Here is a 21,152-nt window from a genome sequence, read left to right on the forward strand (position 1 = left end):
GTTCTCAGTAAATCAGGAAAATGGTGGAAGATGTCATTAACAGCACTATCAAGAGCGCTTAATAAGCAACAACCTGCTCACTTATGTTCAGTTCAGGTTCCACTAGAGCCACTTCGTTCATGACTTCATGACACCCATGGATCACACAGACAAAACAGGTGAACTCCAGAGGTGATATGTAAATGAATGGCCTTGAGATCAACGCTAGTGTGCCATCAAGGAAGCCTAGGAAAATGAGTGTCAACGGAAATGAACGGAAAAACTCGGTGGGTTAGAACAAAGGCAGGCAGTTGTGGTTGTTGAAAGGTCAGTCATCTCAGCTCCAGCACATCTCTGCAGGAATTACTCAGGGTAGCTTCTTAGGCCAACCATCTGCAGCAGCTTCATCAACAACCTTCTCTCCATCACAAGGTCAGATGCAAGGATGTGGATTGATAATTACACTATGTTCAGCACCATCTGTGACTCATCAGATACTGAAAATTTGTCAGGTTCATTTACAAATACAAGACCTGGATGATACCTAGGATTAGGCTGACAAGCGGGAAGAAACAGTCACACTACCTGGTAATGACCATCTCCAACAAGAAAGTACATAACCATTGCCCCTTGAGATTCAATGCTATTTCCATTACTGAATCCCCATAATCAACATTCTGGGGTTACCCCTGACCACAAACTGAAATGAAATAGCTGTGGCTAAAAGAGCAGGTCAGAGGCTAAGAATGCTGCAGCAAATTACTCACCTTCCGACTCCCCTACAGTCTGTTCACAAGGCATAACTCAAGAGAGTGGGAGGGATAGAAAACTCTCCACCTGCCTGGACTGGTGCAGCTCCAACAACATTCATGAAACTTGACACCATCCAGGACAAACCAAAGCAAAGCAATCTGCTTGACTGGCACCATTTCCATATATACCGACATTCCCTACTTCGGCTTCTGTAGCAACACTGTAACAGCATTGTACCAGCTACAAGATGCACTGCAGAAATTCACTAAGTCGCCTTAGACCTGTACCTTCCAAACCCGCTACAACTACCATATGGAAGAACAAGGGCAACAGGTACATAGGAACACCAATGCCCTGCAAGTTTCCTTCTTGGGCACTCACCATGCTGACTTGGAAGTAGATCATGGTTTTTTCAGTCTTGTTGGGTCAAAACTCTGGAACCCCCTCCCAAGCACCATTGTGGATGCAACTGCATCTACACTAAATGGACTGCACCATATAAAGGAAGTAACTCACCACTACCTTCCCAGGGCAACTAGGGACTATTGCTGGCCCAGCCAGCAACACACATCCCAGAAGTGACTTGAAATATTGTTGAGATTTTATGATACAGTTTTATTACACTGCAACATATATTTATTGTAAAAATCAATTCTTTAAAAACATTGTCATCTCATATTTAAATCTTCATGAGCTCACATCTGGATAACAATATCCAGAATTTTAAAGTTAGAATTTAAAGTGCCGATATTGGTAAACTGAACAACAAAGTTGTTTCTGCAATAATAGACAAGTAGATATCTAACACCCAGAGATAATTTTTCTAGAGTGAAACATCCTTTTCATGCTGGGGAAGAGATGGTGATGGAAGAGAAAGACATTTAATTACAGGGCCCAGTAGATAGCTGGTAAAAGTGACCAAGTTCCTTTAACGATCTGAAATCTCTTGGTTGAGGTTTCACATCTGCACAACAAATCAACTAAACTAATTGCCTTTGATCAGATTTCTAAACCTGTTATAAACTCAGCAGAATAAACAATTAACCCGTTAACACCAGCGGTCTCCTGACTGAATCACATGACTAACTGGAAACATGTATTTTGGTCACTGTTCCAAACAATTTTCTGGCTTTTCAAGACAATAGTTCTGTTCATATTTTTCATCTTTCTTCAGAAGCTGATGCAACACGTAAATTTCAAACTTTTGCACCACTATCACAAGACTTCATAGATCTGAACCAAACATCTAACTCTATTCCAAAATTTCAAATTCTCAATCATTTTATATATATATATATATTTCTTGTTAATCTCACCCCTCCCCTTGCCATGACATTTGTTGTCAACAGTAAACATGAATGAAAAAGTGTCAGCAATAAAATTGTCATTGACAGCAACATGAATAATTTTCAAATTACATGGTTGTAGCATTAAATGCAAAAAGAACATTAGATTATTGTCACAGAATCTCTCCATACAAATAACAGTCTCTATAGAATAGATGGGTATGTAAATTTTGAACTTCTGTAGAGTCATCATAATACTTGGAGAAAAAGGCACCATCGCTGTATATTTATGTTGAAACATTTACTTTTTCTGAAAAAGTAAATTAGTGATCACTCGATCCCCATCTCAACTTCTCGTTGTGAAATGGCACCCAGGTATGTCACTGATATCAGCAGCAAGTTTCAACGGTTTCTTATAATTTGATGCTGCTAAAACCAGTGCAGCTTTCAACACAGCATTCAAATTAAATCCTCATTCGAATTGTCGTCTTTTAAAAAGTTTGTCAAAAGGAGCCACTGCAGTGCTAAAATTCAAATCAGAATCCCAGTATAATCCACTCATACACAAAATTTTGTATTTTGGCTTAAGCATGGGAAAATACAAGCTAGCCATTCTTTTTCCTTCTCTGGATGTACCTTTGTCCCACACTGGGGCCCAAAAACAAAAAGTCATATCTGCTTTAGCAAGTTCGCTTTTAGCTAGATTTATGATCAAATTGGCTCCTTTTATCTGATCAGTTTGTTGAATTGGTACAAATGTTCTTCCCAGTTTTGGCTGAATCCAATCAAGATATCTACACTGTTCCATAATCTTTCATCAATTTTATTAATTAATTGTTAAGTGTTGCTGGTGCATGTTTCATTTCAAATAACATTACAAAGGCTAATGTTTCTTTGGCTTTAATCAGTCAATCAAATTTGCCAATATCTTTTTAAGTATTCCATATTTGTGACAAATTATGGTTGTCAAATTCTCTTAATTTAACCTTCTAATCATGTAAGCAGAAAATAATTTGTTATTATCCTACTGATTTTGCAATTATCAGTGCCATCTTTGTATCATGAAGTTTCAGCATCATCACACCAGATGAGCTCGAGCTACTATGACTGTTCAGTAACAATAATGTCCATGGTGAACTTAATCCCTTCCGTTGAAATAAAAGGCGCCCCAATTCAGTCTGTAAGGGTATTGTTTTATGGGTAACACATTAACGTAATGTGTAGCCAAAGATGATTTTGCTGGCATAATCACACCAATCAACTCAGGAGTCTTTTATAGCTTTTTTAGTCAGTTTCATAGTTTCCTACGAGATAGAATAATGTCCTAAAATTTTTATAGATCATAGATCATAGAATCCCTACAGTGTAGAAACAGGGCATTCAGCCCAATAAGCCCACACTGACCCACAGAGCATCCCACCCAGACCCACACCCCTATAACCAAACTAATCTACACATACCTAAACACGATGGGCAAATTAGCATGGCCAATCCACCTAGCCTGCACATCTTTGGACTGTGGGAGGAAACCGGAGCACCCAGAGGAAACCCACGCAGACACAGGGAGAATGTGCAAACTCCACATAGACAGTTGTCCAAGGGTGGAATTGAACCTGGGTCCCTGGCGCTGTGAGGCAGCAGAGCTAACCACTGAGCCACTGTGCTGCCCCGAAATATAAATTTTAATAAACTATTATCCAAGCTGATTTACTGGAGTATTATCTTAAATTTTTAATTTCTGATTCACTTCAATTCACTTCCATTCTGACTATTGTTCCTTCCATAGTATCTCTTTAGCATAATGACAGAACATACTCACTGATTTATCCTCCTGTCTATAGTACAGTACGTAATTCAAAGAATAACATCGTGCTCCGGGGTGAAAATTCTGTTCTGAATTCATGATTCTTCTGAACTGAAGTCAAATCTAAACTCAGCCTCCAATATATTTTTTTCTGTCCGTCACATGACAATATCAGCAGTATAAAATTTCATCCATTAAGAGCAGAAATGCTCTGTTAGGCACTTGACAGGAACACATACAATTTTGGAAATTATTTCTTTAGGTCATTATTCCGAAGGACGTCCTGACAAAAAAAAAATCTTCTCAGAACTGAAGTCATAAAACTGCCTCTATTTTAAAATTCCAAATTATATACCTTTTATCACACAGTACCAGATTCAAAGTTATTTTCCTGGCAATAAACGACATTCTACTTCACTTTTGACTGTGTGCTTCTGTGGAGATATATGCATGCATTTGTATAGACAGGCACACAGTTTTTTTTTTAAAATGTTATTGTATAGATTACAATTCAACTGCTGGAAAATATATACTTTTCTAGAGGTGCACATGGAAGTTTACCGAACTGGCCCATTGTCGCTACAGCAGTGTTTCTCACTGCACTTTAATGCTTTTTTTCTGTATCCTCTAGCTTACAAACATTTTGCATCATTGTTTGCTGCAAGTGCAAACTAGTAACAGCATGGCAAGATAACTGGACATCTAGGGCCTCAGCAGAATCAAGATTATATCTGTTTACCAATTAAATCTAAGGATCAACAAAGAAACAAAGAAACAATGTGCGAGGGGGCGAATTGAAATATGACAGGAATTGAAGAAGTCAAAATTTAAGTGACATTTAGTAAAATCTTTCTGTCAACTGCATGACTGAGATTCCACGGCCTTCAGTGATTAGTTGCCAACCACTACTCAACTGCCAATAACATCAAATTATACTGTTTAAAATAGTGTTTTCTTTTTCTAATTCTCTCATGGGTTGTTGGCATGACTAACTGGCCAGCATTTATTGCCTTTCCCAAGTGCCCATTTCAGAGGGCAGTTGAGAGTCAACCACAATGCTGCAGGTCTGGAGCCACATGTAGGCCAGACTAGATGAGGATGGCAGATTTCCTTCCCTGAAGAACATTAGTGAGCCAGATGCTTTTTTTTCCTGATAATCGGCAATGTTTCATGGTCAACAATAGATTCATGACCCATTTCTGAAGAAGGGTCCCAACCGGAAACGTCAGCTTTCCTGCTCCTCTGATGCAGCCTGGCCTGCCGTGTTCCTCCAGCTCCACACTGTTATCTCTACATTCTTAATTAATTTTTTTAATTAACTTCAAACATACATCATCTGCCATGGTGGGATTCAAACCCTGTCCCCAGAACATTAGCTGAGTTTCCAGATTAATAGATTAATACCACTAGGCCATCGACACCACTTAATTACTAGGCTTAACTTTCAATGGCGAATTCAATGTGAAATTAAACAGCAAGTTATAATTGAGGTCTTGAAAATAAAAGAGGCTAAAAGAGCAGGAAACTAGTTGGGTAAAACAACCAGAGGATGAAAGGTATGCAATGTATGGTGGATTCTTGGAGCAGCTGCATGCATAGCCATGCAACTTAGAGGGAACATTTGCAATAGACTATTTGGTCCATTCAGGCTACATCTGCAATTGAAAAAGAGAGTGGCCGATCTCTTTTCAGGTTTAACTCCTGCCTGTCCCTCCATAACCTTAAGACTATTGATCTACAAGTGAGTCAATCTAGTTGTGTTTAGTTGTCTCCAGCAGTAGATATTAAGTCGCTATTCACCAGAATCCTTATAAATAGCTTCAGCATGCAACAGTGCTTGAAAGATTGTTGGTGTTTGCTTGTAATTTGGGCCGTATGAATAACTATAAAATGGCATAAAAGATTGGTTTCAGTTCTGTCCTTTGTCAACTGATTTTTGAGAATAAAAGACGTTCAGCAAATTGATGGATGATTTTCTACTTCAATTCCTCCTGGCCATGCTATTCAGATACCCTCAATTTTGTTTCGGCCTAAAGATCCGTTGATCTATAAATTGAATATAATTGAAGATAAAATGTCCACAATTCTCTAGGTAGAAAATTCCAAAAACTCAGTTTCATAGTATAGCATGAACATTTGGGAATTGTGTTCTAAAGTAATGATAAATTTTCTTTCGGTATTTAGTTCTTGGAAGGTAAAGGGTCAGAAACCACTTTTTAAGCATTAGCCAAAACAGCATTTATAACAAATTAGGTAACTTGTGTTAAATGACTACACAAACTATCTAGTGAGATAAATACTGAAGTGTTTACTCAGTTGAGCTTTTTACAATCCAGGAAAAGAAGCTAGAGGGATGGGCAGTTTAGAAGAAAGATCCATACAACATACACGTTGGTTAGCAGTTTTAAAGTGGTCAAAGTAATTGGAAAAAGCTCCAAGCTTTCTATCCTTATGAAGGTCAGTGAGAAAAATTCATGGTGATAGATGTTGGCACACCAGTTGCGACATTATCTTCCAGAACTAGAATTATCTGTCACACACAGACCTCAGAGGCCTGCAATGCTGGAAAAAAAATTAGGGGGATCACGGTCTACTGATCCTTCGCCCCCCTCCCCCTCCCCCGGGTGCTATCAATTAATATACAATTAATCAAATTAGATCAAAAGGCCAAATAGTTTCTTTCAGCTGTTGCTCTGATCGTGTTTTAAAAATGGTACATAAATATGGAAAGACCTTCAAATTAGAACAAAGACTTCAGTCTGAAACATTAAATCTGTTTCTCTCTACAGATGCTGCCTGACCTGCTGAGTGTTTTCAGCATTTTCCGTTTCCATGTCAGATTTCCAGGGTCTGCAAAATTTTGCTTTTGTATTAAAGCTTATGTTAAGTTATGGTTTTTTGTGTCATCACAACTTTCTGACTGGTGTTTTAATGAAAAATTCTGAAATATAACACCTGTACAGAATCAGGGAAATGGAAAGATTAAAAAAAAAGATAATGATGAGAGGCTGACTATCCAAACACCTCTCTGCATTAGGCCATTTCCCACAGACACGTTTTAAACCTGTTGGAGTGTGTTAGTGCCCTGATATCTTAATGAAGCTGAAGATCACAACTTTGACAATAGCTAATAAACATCTCTACTCTGCAAGTAAAGAAAGGAAAGGACATCCTCTAACTCTGAGGTGCTCAATCACTGTCAAAAGGAAACAGGACAAAATAATATCAAATCAACCTGCAAAGCCAAGATTCTTAAAATTGACAGTTCAACTACCAACATCAAAGCTACCAGTAATATCCACTGTAACAGCTGTAGTGTTCTACAATCTACAGTTCACAAGCCACTCAGGAATTGATCTGTCTTTTTTCAAAAACAGATATTTTTCTTCAGCTCATTTTTTATTCCTAATCTGTGTGCACATGTACTGCAACAAAACATGTGACTGTCTTTACAGAACATTGGGTTCACATGATGATAGAACTTCACTTGTGTTTCACAAGTTAACCCAAACCTTTCCCACAACTTCTAACCTTCCTACTCAATCATTAATCAATAATAGACAGACAGAATTTTAATTGTAATTACCAAAAATTCGATACAGCTACTGTATCACTTGAGCTTTGAGTTTTCTACCAATTTAAATCTCAATTACAGATAAACAGAGTTGTCCCTCCACTGCCTATCTATAGTTGCATTAGAGACATATCATAACCATGCTTTTTATAAAATTTGGGAAAACCTCCCAGGTGCATTTATTATGGTGTTCTCAAAGTTTTAGGGATAAAAATCTGAAATCAGAACCCTAATTGACTCTGTGGTGTAGCAGAGTGAGACGTCCTGACCCAGGTACTTTGGTAAAGTTCCAATTCCAGACTAGGATTTAAACTGCAAAATGTCAATTTGAGTAAGTATACGGACATTGCTACCGTAGTGTAAATATACCTCTAAATCATAGATTCATGTAAGACTTTCTGGCTGTGAATTTTATGGAATGTCTGGCACAATTAATTTGTGGGGCAGGACTGTACTTTTCTCCCATATTCCTATATGACCTGAAGAGACAAGAATCTAATTAATTCCCTTCTTGATGTGCTTATTGCATATTTTAATTTTCTTATACACTTTTCACCAACTCCAACAGCTATGTAGAAGGCCAAATTTTGCAGTCAGCAGCAACACGTTGGTACCCAGTGCTGACCTCAAAGAAAGCTGCCTACAAAGACTTAGAAATCTCCATGCCATGGATTTCATCTTTCTCCAATGTTCATTTGAAATTGGTGACACATCTAGGTGGTTTTCAGGCATTCAGCAGTGATGTTTCAAGCAGGGCAAGCTGCCAGTCTCCTGAAATATGGACAGCTAACATGAAGTAAAATTCACTATTTATTCCTCGGTTCGAAATTTTAAAATGACCGAGAAAAGGGTCTGATACATTTGAAGTTGAAATATCATTTAAAAGACTACATTTTTAATATTGGAAATTTGGGAATTATTAGAATGTAATAATTTGACATTAGATAAACATAAAATAGAAGTTTAAGGTCAGAGAAGTACTTGAGGATTAGCACACACAGTGTGCTAAAATCAGTAACTCTGTCAACATTTCCTACATTTAAGAACTTTTAATAATGATATTACAGTGTAATTCAGTTATTTCTAATTAATTGTAGTCTGTGGGACTTCAGCCACACACCATATGGAGAAAAACTATCACCAATAGTAACTTCTGGATTTCTACAACTAATTGCGCAGGTGCGGATCCAGAAGGTCCATAAATTCAGAGGTGTAACAATCGCGAATACTTATGGCTCCTCGGTCATTACTACTGCAAAATCTACTGCAACACTTTCTGTAAAGTTTATTAGCATCACTTTTTAACTTGACTAAAAGCAAATCATTCTCCTCAACAATAAGAATATGGGGGTTCAGATGTAACCTGCATTTCGTTAATTTCATCGGAATATCCAAAAGAGATTCATTGCATGCAAGCCATTGAGTTTTAAGTTAAATCTTTTAGGATTGGATAGTACATTCTAAAAGACACGAGTGGTTTTACATCGGAGTCCTAGGTTGAGATCTAACCCAAAACAGATAACATGATAGCATGAAGGTCTGAAGTTCTGAAGAAGGGTCACCAGACCCGAAACATCAACTCTGCTTTCCCTCCACAGACGCTGCCAGAACTGCTGAATTTCTCCAGCAGGTTCTGCTTTTGTAACATGAAATTCCTGGTTCTGCAGGCTGTTATGGTACAATGTGAAAAAAGTTTGAGCATAATCCACTTGAGAACAAGACAAAACGTGCAGCACAGAACTGCCCAAATTCAGCACAAATTCGCAATCTCAAATGCTTTACTTAGCACCTAGCAGTCCCATTTTATCCATGGGAGATTGAAATGGGTACAATTTCATTTGCAGCACCAACATTTTTAGTTGTTTTTTTCAGGATCACGTCAGGTTCTCCTAACATAAGCAAAATTATTTCATTTTAATTATTTTATCCCATGCCTTTGAACATGTCTAACGTTAGTATTCTAGCTTCTTATCCATTATTTAATATACATAATAAATTAAGACTGTCTAAACTATAGTCTTCTCTAAAGCTCCCAAAATCTCATTAGGCAGATTTCAGGACACGTTCATTACAATGTTCTATAATTTTTCAGCCACATTAATAATGGAGTTTTGCTGAATTAAAAAGATAATGTTCTGTACTGATTAGTATTTAAAAAGCAGTATCTTGTTCAGTATACTGAGATGCAAACAGTATTTTCCATTATTGTTACAATGGTTTAGCAAGCTTTTATATACATGAAAAGCTGATAAGGAAATTAAAGCTTTATCATCTCAGATGTACTAGAATGTTTAAGACATCTTTAAAAAGTTTTCACATGATTCTCTGGAAGAGGTTTAATTCATCATGCCAATCCCTATTTGCCTTAGAAAAGGTGCTGATGAGCTGTCCTCTTGAACCACTGCAGTTCACACGCTGTAGGTAGGCCCATAATGTTGAGAGGGAGGGAATTCTAGAATTTTAACCCAGTGACAATAAAGGAACAGCAATACATTTCCAAGTCAGGATGATGAATACCTTGGAGGGGAACTTGTAGTTTTTGATGTTTCCAGGTATCTGCTGCCATTGCCCTTCCAGATCAAAATGGTTGTGGATTTGGAAGGTGCTAGCTAAGGACCTTTGGTGAATTCTCAAGTGCATCTTGTAAATAGTACACTGCTGCTACTGAGCATCAGTGGAGGAGGGAGTGGGTATTTGTGGATGCAGTGCCAACCAAGTGGACTGTTTTGTCCGGATGGTGTCAAGCTTCAAGTGTCATTGGAGCTGCACTCATTCAAGCAATATTCCATCACGTTCCTAACTTGTGCTTTGTAGCTGGTGGACAGGCTTTGGGGAGTCAGGTGGCAAGTTACTCGCTGCAGGATTGCTAGCCTTTGACCTACTCTAATTGCCACTATATTTATATAGCTAGTTCTGGCCAATGGCAACATCCAAGATGTTGATAGCAGGAATTCTGTTATGGTAATGTCACTGAATGTCAGGGAACAATGGTCTCTTATTGGAGATGGTTACTGCTTGGCATTTTGGCATTTATGTGGCACATAGGTTACTTGCCATTTTTCAGCCCAAGCCTAGATATTTTCCAGCTGTTGTTGCATTTGTATACGGACTGCATCAGATTCTGAGTCGTCATGAATGGTGCTGGGCACTGTGCCATCAATCAGCAAACATCCCGACCTCTGACCTTATGATGGAGGGAAGGTCATTGATGAAGCAGCTGAAGATGCTCAGGCAGAGATGCCAAGGCTGGGTGGACTGACGTCAACAACCACAACCATCTTTCTTCGTGTCAGGGATGACTCCAACTGGCTAACAGTCCCCCCTCCCAATTCCAATTTACTCCAGTTTTGCTTGGGCTCTTTGATGCTACACTTGGTCAAACGTAGCCTTTATGTTAAGGGCAGTCACTCTCCCTTCACCTCTGGAATTCAGTTCATTCAGGTTGCAATGAGATCAGGGCTAAGTACACCTTGCAGAATCCAAACTGGGCACTGGTGAGCAAGTATTACCTGTCAGCACTGTTGATCAAGAGTAAAGCAATGGGGCAGTAATTGGCCATTTTGGATTTGTCCTATTTTTTGCATTCAGGACATAGCTGGGCAATGTTTCACATTGACAGGTAGATGCCAGTGTTGCAGCTGTATTGGAACAGCGTGGCTGCAGCAAGTTCTGGAGTACAAGTGTTCAGTATTGTTGCCGGAATGTTGTCAGGGCCCAAAGCCAGTGCAGTATGCAATGCCTCCAAATGTTTCTTGATATCATGTGGAGTGAATCAATTTGCTTGAAGACTGACATCTGTGATAGGGAGAACCTCTCAACGAGGCCAAGATGGATTGTTTACTCACAGTTCTGGCTGAAGATTATGACTAATGCTTCTACTTTATCTTTTGCACTGATGTACTAGGCTCTCTCATTGTTGAGGATGGGAATACGTGTGAAGCCTCCTCCCTGGAGGAGTTTGATTGTCCACCACCATTCGCAACTAGATGTGGCAGGACTGCAGAGCCTAGATCTGATCCATTGGCTGTGGGAACACTTCGCTCTGTCAATCACTTGCTGCTTATGCTATCTGGCATGCACGTAGTCCTGCTTTGTAGCTTTACCAAGTTGACACCTTTTTTTAGGTATGCCTGGTGCTGCTCCTGGTATGCCCTCCTTTAATGTTCATTAAACCAGGGTTGATCCTCTAGCTTAATAGCAGTGGTAGAGTGGAGGTTTTGCTGGGTCTTGAGGTTGCAAATCAATTTGGAGTATGATTCTGCTTCTAATTATGGCCCACAGCACCTCATGATTGCCCAGCCTTGAATTTCTAGATCTGTTCTATGTCTGTCCCATTTAGCATGGTGATAGTGCCACGTAATGTGAGCCAAGGTATTTTCAATATAAAGGCAGGGCTTCATCTCTGGAAGGACTGTATGGTGGTCACTCTTACTGATACTGTCACGGATAGATGCATCTGTGGCAGTCATATTAGTGAGGATGAGGTCAAGTATGTTTTTCCCCTCTTGTTGGTTCCTTCACAGACCCAGTCTAGCAGCAACGTCTTCAGGACCTCAACAGTTCAACTACTAATGTTGCGGTCAAGTCATCTTGGTGATAGACATTGAAGTATTTCCACTGGGTGGAAGATGGTGTCCTTAACACCCTTGGGTGCTTCCTCTCAAGTGTTGTTCAACAGGGGGGAGCACAGAGTCATCAGCTGAGGGAAGATCTGTACATGGTAATCAGCGAGTTTTCCTAGTTATGCATCAAGGTCAGGGAAAGGTTCAAGGATGAGGGATTAGAGAACAAATGTGTACTGGAATAAGGAGGAAAAGGAGTAGTGATGGTTATGGTAATGAAACAAAGCAGTGGCCCAGGGTAGATGTTCACTGCTTTTAAGGCTTACTTTGGGACAGTGTCTCTTTTCTTTACTTGAACCACTACTATTACTTTTCCCTCTTGTTCCATTATATCTTTGATCCCTAATCTCCCTCACCCTCTAACCTTTCATTTTGGTTCACTTGCTTCATCTTTCTTAATAACATCCAAGCCAACACATTTCAATGTCTCTTCAGTTCTGAAGTCACACTACCTCGAAACACCAACTATTTTTCTCTTCATAAGATGCTGCCAGACCACTCAGTTCCTGCAGCACTTCTATTTTTATGGTAAAGAACTCAAGACTTCCAGATTTTTAAAATGCCCAAATACTGGGCATGGGCACTAACACAGTGCAAGATTTCAAGAGTTAAATGACATGGAGTGATGACAGAAGTCTCTTTAGATGACTTGGCTATTATAGCAAAATACAGAATTGGAACAGCAGTACTAGGCAAATGAATGCCAGGAACGCCTAAGGAATAGTTAACAGGTGCTTTGAGAGCCTCTCTAATGCAAAGAACTGCACAAAATTGATAGGGAGAGGCCTTGAAGTGATACATGGTGCCAGGTTTCCATCAAGGCTGAAATTGCTGAGAAAACTTAATGGTCTATGACATTGTACATGACCATCTGAGACAGAATTTATTTTAGTTAGATTTAGTACAATGCAGAAGATAAGTTCATATGAAATGGAAAGATCATGCCTTTTAATAAATGCCCAAACATACTGTTAATATACTATTTATCAAGCATGATAAACAGGCAAATTTCATTCCTCAGAATCAATAAGAAAAATAGAGGACTTAGCTGACAGAAGCAAGTGAGGTACCTTTCACTTTAAGTGCTTGTGTCCTTCAAGATGAAGGTCATGAGAGACAGAATATGAAAGACCAAGGCTGTACAGTGTTAATGCAAGTGGTCATAACACACAGGACAATACTATCCAAAAATAGCTGCAAATCAGTAGGTGGAATTGAGACAGAGAAACTTAATGAAATTAAGTTTAAGAGGGAAGTGATACTAAACAAATTGATAGTTACAGGTTAACCAGTGTTTGGGTCCTGATGAATTTTATTCTAAGGTTTTATAAGGAGGTGGCTCAGGTAGCAGTAGCTTTGGGTGTTAATTTTCCAAAATTTTCCAGATTCAGGAAAGATTGCATTGATTCAAAAAATTAGCAAATGTAACTCCTCTATTCCAGAAACGAGGTGGTAGAAAACAGGAAGCCATAGGCCCTATCTGGAAATATCTGGAATTAAGAATCTAATGACGACCATGAATCCATTGTCGATTGTCGAAAAACCCATCTGATTCAGTAATGTCCTTTAGGGAAGGAAACTGCCATCCTTACCTGATCTGGCCTACACGTGACTCTAAATCCACAGCAATGTGGTTGACTCTTAACTGCCCTCTGGGCAATTAAGGATGGGCAATAAATGCTGCCTTGCCAGCCAACGCCCTCATCCTGTGAATGAATGAGAAAAAAGGCCAGTCAGCTTGACATCTGTTGTGGAGATAGTATTGGAATAGATTGGGGTGGCACGGTGGCTCAGTGGTTAACACTGTGCCTCACAGCGCCAGGGACCTGGGTTCGATTCCAGTCTTGGGCGACTGTCTGTGTGGAGTTTGCACATTCTCCCGGTGGGTTTCCTCTGGGTGCTCTGGTTTCCTCCCACAGTCCAAAGATGTGCAGGGTAGGTGGATTGGCCATGCTAAATTGCCCATAGTACCCAGGGATGTTTAGGTTAGGTGTGTTAGACATGGGCAATGCAGGGTTAGAGGAATGGGTCCCGGTGAGATGCTCTCCGGAGGGGCGGTGTGGACCTGTTGAGCCAAATGGCCTGTCTCCACACTGTAGGGATTCTATTAAAAAACCATAGCTGCCACCTAGAAAAGCTCAAAGTAATCGGAAAGATTCAACAAGGAGCTTTCAAAGGAAAATCTTATTTAATTTATTTCAAGGAACTGTTGATAAAGGGAGCCTACAGACATACTATACTTAGATGTCTCAAATGCAATTGGTGAGATGCCACATCAAAAGCTATTGTGAAAAACAAAAGCTCATGATAAAGATGATAACATATTAGCATTAACACAAGGTTGAATGTCTGACAGAAAAGACAAGTCTGAAAAGTCCCATTTATGCATACTGACAGGATATACTGGGTGGAATCCTGCAGGGATCTATACTGGGACCTCAATTTTTTTTTACACAATTGACATCAATGACAAAGGTGTGGTATGTAAATTCACAGATGATACTAAGATAGTTCGAAAGCAAGTTGTGAAGAAGACATTCGGAAATCAAAAGATGGATAAAGAGAGATTGAATGAGCAGACGAAAACCTGGCTGATGGAAAATTATGTGGGAAAATGTGAAGTTGTTCATTTTGGTTGGAAGAATAAAAAAGCAGAATATTCTTTAAGTGGAAAATGACTGCAGAATTCCAAGGTGCAGAGAGATTTGTGTCTTCTGGTGCATGAGCCACCAAACAATAGAATGCAGGTACAGTTTATAATCAAGAAGGCAAATCGGATGCAACAGAATTTCTCTTATTGCAAGAGAAATTGAACATAAAAGTAACGATAACAGCAAAGTACTGCAAATGCGGCATCAGAGATGGGTCACTGAATATTTTTTAAAGAAAAGATGGATAGATACCTGTTAGGTAGGAAAATAAATCAAAGATTATTGGGAATAAATTGAGAATGCAGAATTCAAAACACTAACCATGATGACATCGAATAGCAGAACAGGCTTGAGGGGCTGAATGGTCCACTTCAGCTCCTATTTTGTATGTTTGTATGACATCCAAAAGGTATCCACTTTAGGCAATTGGCCTAAGTAACATATATCTCAGAGAGATCTAGTAAACAGAGAGTTGCAACTTTTGTAGAATATGCATGAATAGCTACTGAGAAGTTTAAATACTAGCTCACAATGATGGCCTAAAAATGTGGCCCATGGACGAGCAGAGTGGGATCGGAATATGCAGAGCTAAAAAGCAGAGCACAAGTACTGATATTGTGTCCAGATATGACACTGTCAGAAAGAGATCATATACCAGAGAAAAAAGTGCTACAACTGTAAATAGAGTTATCTTTTAATAGTTGCCATGACAACTAAAGTGGATATTGAGGCCACAGCTTGAATGGATTATGCAATGAAATAAAGTTCACATTAATATCTCACAACATAACCAGAAGTCCTTAGGATCTTGATATTTAGATGGCTGAAGATTATCTAATTGCTTCTCATTAGTTTGTCAGTGATGAATAGCAAAGTTTGTTATTTTCTAGAATTTAAGGCATAAAGAAAAACCATGCCATTGTTTAGCACATTACATGGAAACAGTGTGTAACTCAAAATCTTCTGATTTTCTACTTTATATAGCTTTTTTTAAAAAATATGTAGTCGAGGCATGAAATTTCTTTCAATGAGCACAGCCAGAGGTATGTAAATGTAACAATTCCGGGTGTCAGATAGAGCTCAAATTTAATGCTAATCTGATAAGAATAAAACCAAAAACTTCAATGGAGACAAATAGGGGTCAATCAATTTTAACAACTGTTTTCCACCATCTTTTTGACGTGCCATCTGGACCACAAATTTAGATCGACAATCAAGTGCAGCACTGATTAAGCACCACACAATCCAAGATTACCACTTTTGGCCAAAATGCTAAACCAAGGCTCCATCTGCACTCTCAAGTGGACATAAAATGTTCTTGAAAACATATTACAAAAGAGCAGAGGAATGATGTCTAGCGACCTGACTAAATATTTATCACTCAACCAATACCAGGTAAAACATTCTGGACATTTCATACTGTAAGGCCCTTACAGTGTGACAAAGTACCCAGCATGTTTCTTATGTTATAGCAGTGACTATAATACAATGTACTTCATTGAATCTAAAGAGTTTTTGGATAAAGAGATCATGAAAAATGGCATATAAATGCAAGTCTCTCTCATATTTAGTACTAAAGGTAAAGTTACAACTTCCAGGCCGGGGTGGGAGGGTATAAGAATGACTAGATGGCTGAAAGAAATTGAGAAATTTGGGTAGATTGTACTTACACTCAGAACTCACTTGCACACAAAATTTCACAATCTTAAAGCACACAGCTTGTGTGGGACCAGATTACACAGGTTTGCAGTCACAAACACAGAGGACATTCGAGGCCAAGTAATTTAGTCATTTAGTGCATTTAAAAATATTTAACGACAGGTAAATAATTATTTCCTAATTTTTCATACCTTGCATAAATAAATAAGGTCCCTTCGACGTCAGTCTTCTCCTGTGATTAAAAGGGAAAATTCATACAGCCTTTAATATTTAAGAAAGTCATACATCATAAAGTAAGGAAATTAGCAGAAACTTGGTGTAAACAAAATTGGGTGAGAAATCATAATTAAAAACTAAGACATGGCATAATATTTTGATGAACCATCTGAAAGCTTCTGCACTAGTGTGCTAGGACTTCCCTCACGAGATATCTGGATCACAATCAGGCTGTCTAGGCAATAGGCCAAACAAAATGAATTCCAAAAGAAAGCTAAACCCAATTTCATTTTGTCAACAGAAGTATTAATGAGAGAATTATGTAAGGACAAAAGACAGCACACTTGGAACCAAGTTCATTCAAGATTTAGAATCAGCAAAGTTAAGGCTTGGGAATAAGTCTTCCATTCATCTTTTTCAATAAAGTGAAATGATGTGACTCACATTGCGCTCTGGCTTAAGCCTCAAAAAAATTGGAAGTTTGAAGTTATTAAGTTAAGTTTTCAAAAATGGCTTTTATGCGTATTGTGAGCATATGTCAATTAAATTGTAAACAAAAGCAGAAGTTGCTGGAGAAACTCAGCAGGTTTGGCAGCATCTATGGAGAGAAAGCAGAATTAATGTTGAGTCCAGTGATGCTTCTTCACAGAGATGTTGCCAGAGCTGCTGTGTTTCTCCAGTAATTTCTGTTTCTGTTTTAGATCTTCAGCATCTGCAGTCCTTGGTTTTATTTAAATCAATTCAATTGTCTCTTGCAAACTGTAGATTATCCACGAAAAAAGTACACAGAAGTTCTCAGTAGTTTGCAAATCATTCAATATCAGTGCCATTTATGCAACCAGAGAAGATATAACACAGCCAGGTTATAATGAAGGTTGCCCTTTTATTCAGCTACAAGCTGAGGAAAAATAAGATTCTACCAAATATGAGCTCTTACTGAAGAAAGAGTGGGTAATTTATTAAAAACTGCAGTTGCAGGAAATCTGGAACAAAACCAAAAAAAAAACCTGGAAACTTTGAGCAAATTAGACAATATTTGTGAAGAGAACAAACAAATTGATCTTTCAGGCATGCAGCCTTTACAGTAGTTTAAAAGAGCACGACTGGCAAAAAGTGAATTTACTGCCAAAATTTTTTCTTAAAATTTTGATGAACTTTGAGCATGAAACAAACTTATTGATCATGAACTGAACGGGAAGAAGCCAGCGAAAGGTTATAACAATTCTTCAACAACTGAAGATGTAAGTGTGTGCATACACGTGCGGCAATTAATGTGCCGAAGACACATTTGGAAAGTATTCACTACTGCCAGTATTAAACTGAGTTCACCCTCAAATTAACAGCAAATGAGAAGCCTACCAAAATTGTTATTGCAAAGAATAGAGATCTTGGTCAAGTGAAGTATATTATCCTTCAAGCACTGCTCTGCAATTTTCAAGAATGAAATTTTGCTGTTGCCAAATCCAGCTGCTTTTTAAAAATTCTTTCATGGACAAGGTCAACATTTATTGTCTATCCCTAATTGCTTTGAACGGAGTGACTTGTTTAACCATTTCAAAAGGCAGTCAAGAGTCAACCCCATTTCTGTAGTTCTGGAGTCACACATGGTTCAGATCAGATAAGGATGGAATGATTTCCTTCCCCAAAGGACGTGAGTGAACCAGATGGGTTTCTCCACCAAAAGACAATGGTTTTATGATCAATATTACTAAGATTAACTCTCAATTCCAGATTTTTGAATTTATCAATTGAATTTAAATTCCAACAGTTGCCATGATAAGATTTGAACCCACATTGCTTTTGCAAATAGCCTGGGCCTCGGGATCACTAACCCAGTGGCATTATCAATAAATCACCATCTCTGTCATCTCCACTGGATCCATCTTTTGTTTCTTTACTTTTCTCATTAGCATCCCTTTTATAATTATACCATCATCCTCTCTGTTTGTTTCATCATGTTGTTATGTACATCAAGAAGCAAGAATAAAAGATACATTTCTCCTTGCGTCTAAAATGTCATGCTTCGAAAGTAATGATCTTCAGCAATAAGTTCTTAAAGCTTAAACAAAAAAAAATTGCAATTTAAAAAAAGATTTTAAAAGATAGGAGAATACCATTGGTAAAGTACTAAATACTACTTAGTGCACGTAATTTTCATTTGAACAGGCATCTCAGTAGGAGTGGGACAGAGGATTAAATTAGCAAGTAACCAGTGGCTCAGAAGCATGCTCACCAATTAAAAGGCTGAGCAATCACCCAGTCTGCCTTTGATCAGGGTAGCAGAAACCACCTTGTAAACTGTGAATGCACTATATTAAATTTAATGTACAAATGAATTGCTGTTTCACTTGAACAGAGGCCCAGTGTTGTGAGAAAGGAAGGCACCAAAAGGGCTGGCATTGCGTCGTGCAGCAAACAGTTCTTCAGAATGCTCAAAGAGATGGGATTACGTGCTTGGATATGGCATTATGGCTGAAAGTGGTAGAAATAATAAGCATGAATATTCGATGGGGAGGCAAATAGGATCCCCTTGTCCTTGCTTTAACACAGTCATTGTTTTGAGAGGGAGGTGAAGTAATGAGATCAGAAGTCTGGGAAATAAAATACACAAAATTGAGGGGCAAATGGGAGAAGTATCCTCAGTTGAGGCACCAAAAAAGGAAGACATATAGGAAGTCCTTGTGCGAAAGTTAGCATCACCAGAACAGGTACCATGGAGACCAAGAAACCTAGTGAATAGAATAAATACCTTAGGGTTTTCAGAGTGGGATGGGTGGGGTGGTAAAGGTATAAATCAGAATTTCAGCTCAAGGGCAGATAGCAGGCTAAAATTAAGAAGCATCTGGTTCAGGCATTGTATGGGAAGGGGAAGCCAACAGCACAAGTATATGATGGAGTCACATTCTTCCCTATATTCAGAAAATTAAGCTCATTCAAAATCGAAATCTTCTCTCAAAACTCATCTCAACTTTCTCTTCTGAGGCAAATAAATTAAGCTTCTCCTATCTATCCTGGTTATGGAAAGTTCTCATCCCTTTAATCATTCTCGCCATCTTTCTAGCACTTTTTTGAAAGCATTCACATTCTACCCGAAGAGTGGTGCCCTGAATTGGACACTTGAGTTGACGTCAAGCCAACGTTTCACGAGTTTCATCACAGGAATGTTGTCAGGGCTTGAACATTGCAGCTATGAGAACTAGGAAGTACACTAGGAAGTTAAACAGAGTGCTGTAACTTTTCTATGGCGCTGTAATATCATTGATTTTTGTCCTGTATGCCTCTATGTATAATGTCCATGGTCCCTTATGCCTTTTTAAGCAGTTCTTCAATCTGCCCTTCTATCTTCAATGATTTATGCAAATAAACCCTCAAGTCTTCCATAGGTTCTCAGGCATAGTGGTAGTGCCCTAACTCTAAGCAAAAGGAACCAAACTGAATTTCTACCAGCCTTAGAGAGTTTTGTGAAGGAATGTCTGAAACCAAATGGAATGAGGGAACAGGTAATGGAAATATTAACTAAAGGTTAAATTAGATGTAAACTTGTGCGTAAATACAGGGAGCTTGTAATCAATTGGTTGTGAATGTTATGGACTAGGATAGTAAAGAGGAATATAAACTATAGTGGAGAACAGAATAGTTGGGGGTACAGACACTGTTCTCTGAAGCCGAGAGTGAAAAGACCTGAAGGTTGAAATGCTTCTCTGGTGCCAGGGTTATGAGCAGCACTTTGGGACTGGAGAGAAATGGAGGAATGAAGTTGTCCCGGTCTATGTACCACTGACATAGATAGGACTAAGAAAGAAGTACTCCCTTGGTAGAACGAGTAGCTAGGAACTAATCTAATAATGTCTGAAATACTACGTGAGCCACGAACAAATTAGTACAGAATAGATAAGATGGCTGCATTTATGAGCAACACCATCGCAAGTTGGAGCACTGCAGTGGGAAGTTGTCTGACAATTGATCAGTGATCACCACTGGAGGAACACAGTAGGCCAGGCAGCATCAGAGGAGCAGGAAAGTTGACGTTTCGGGTCGGGACCCTTCTTCAGAAAAATATCCTCCAGCTCCACACAGTTGTCTCTGACTCCAGCATCTGCAGTTCTGACTATCCTGACAATTGATCAGCTTTCTCTTGTTGAAACCAGGGATCGAGAAATCAATTTTTTTTTTCCCTTTACATCTCAGTGAGACTTTGGCTTTTTCTTATCTGCCTTATATAACAGTCAAGAGATGCCTTCAGTTCATAGGTTTTGAATGCTCACAGATACAGAAAGCCAAAATGTGCCTCAGAAGCTTCTGCTTCTGAATGGCGTAAGCTTATAAAATCTCAGTCCAGATGAACTGACGGTCACATTGGTGACTATGATTGGTTATTATGTGCTGGTTTGACAAGACACATGCAAAAGCACATGCACAGACTGATCAGAATGGTCAGATTTCCATTAGGAACATCAAACTGTCTGACCTCATTTCAGAGAGAACGGGCATGAAAGATCAGCATGGGCAAACAGGTTTGATTTGTGGAACAATGGTACCAATATTGAGGAAAGAAGAAGGTGCTGTGCCATTGGGATTGCTTTCACCTTGAACTATGCTGGAACCAGT

The 21,152-nt window shown here is 38.8% G+C and overlaps 1 protein-coding gene across 6 annotated transcripts in view; it reads right to left on the reverse strand.

The window, feature by feature from the left end:
* dcp1b (decapping mRNA 1B) overlaps nucleotides 1-21,152 on the reverse strand; it is an 88,862-nt gene that overhangs the window by 57,284 nt on the left and 10,426 nt on the right. For 2 of the 6 annotated variants that reach the window (XM_048607569.1, XM_020529639.2), the window contains exon 2: nucleotides 16,520-16,560. The exons of the other annotated variants lie outside the window; for them this stretch is intronic. In XM_048607569.1, coding sequence (XP_048463526.1) covers nucleotides 16,520-16,560 — 41 coding nt within the window. The remainder of the gene's footprint in view (nucleotides 1-16,519; nucleotides 16,561-21,152) is intronic. 6 annotated transcript variants of the gene reach the window in all.

This window comes from Rhincodon typus, chromosome 18 (assembly GCF_021869965.1).
Source record: "Rhincodon typus isolate 14 chromosome 18, sRhiTyp1.1, whole genome shotgun sequence".
NCBI classification, from domain to species: Eukaryota; Metazoa; Chordata; class Chondrichthyes; order Orectolobiformes; family Rhincodontidae; genus Rhincodon; species Rhincodon typus.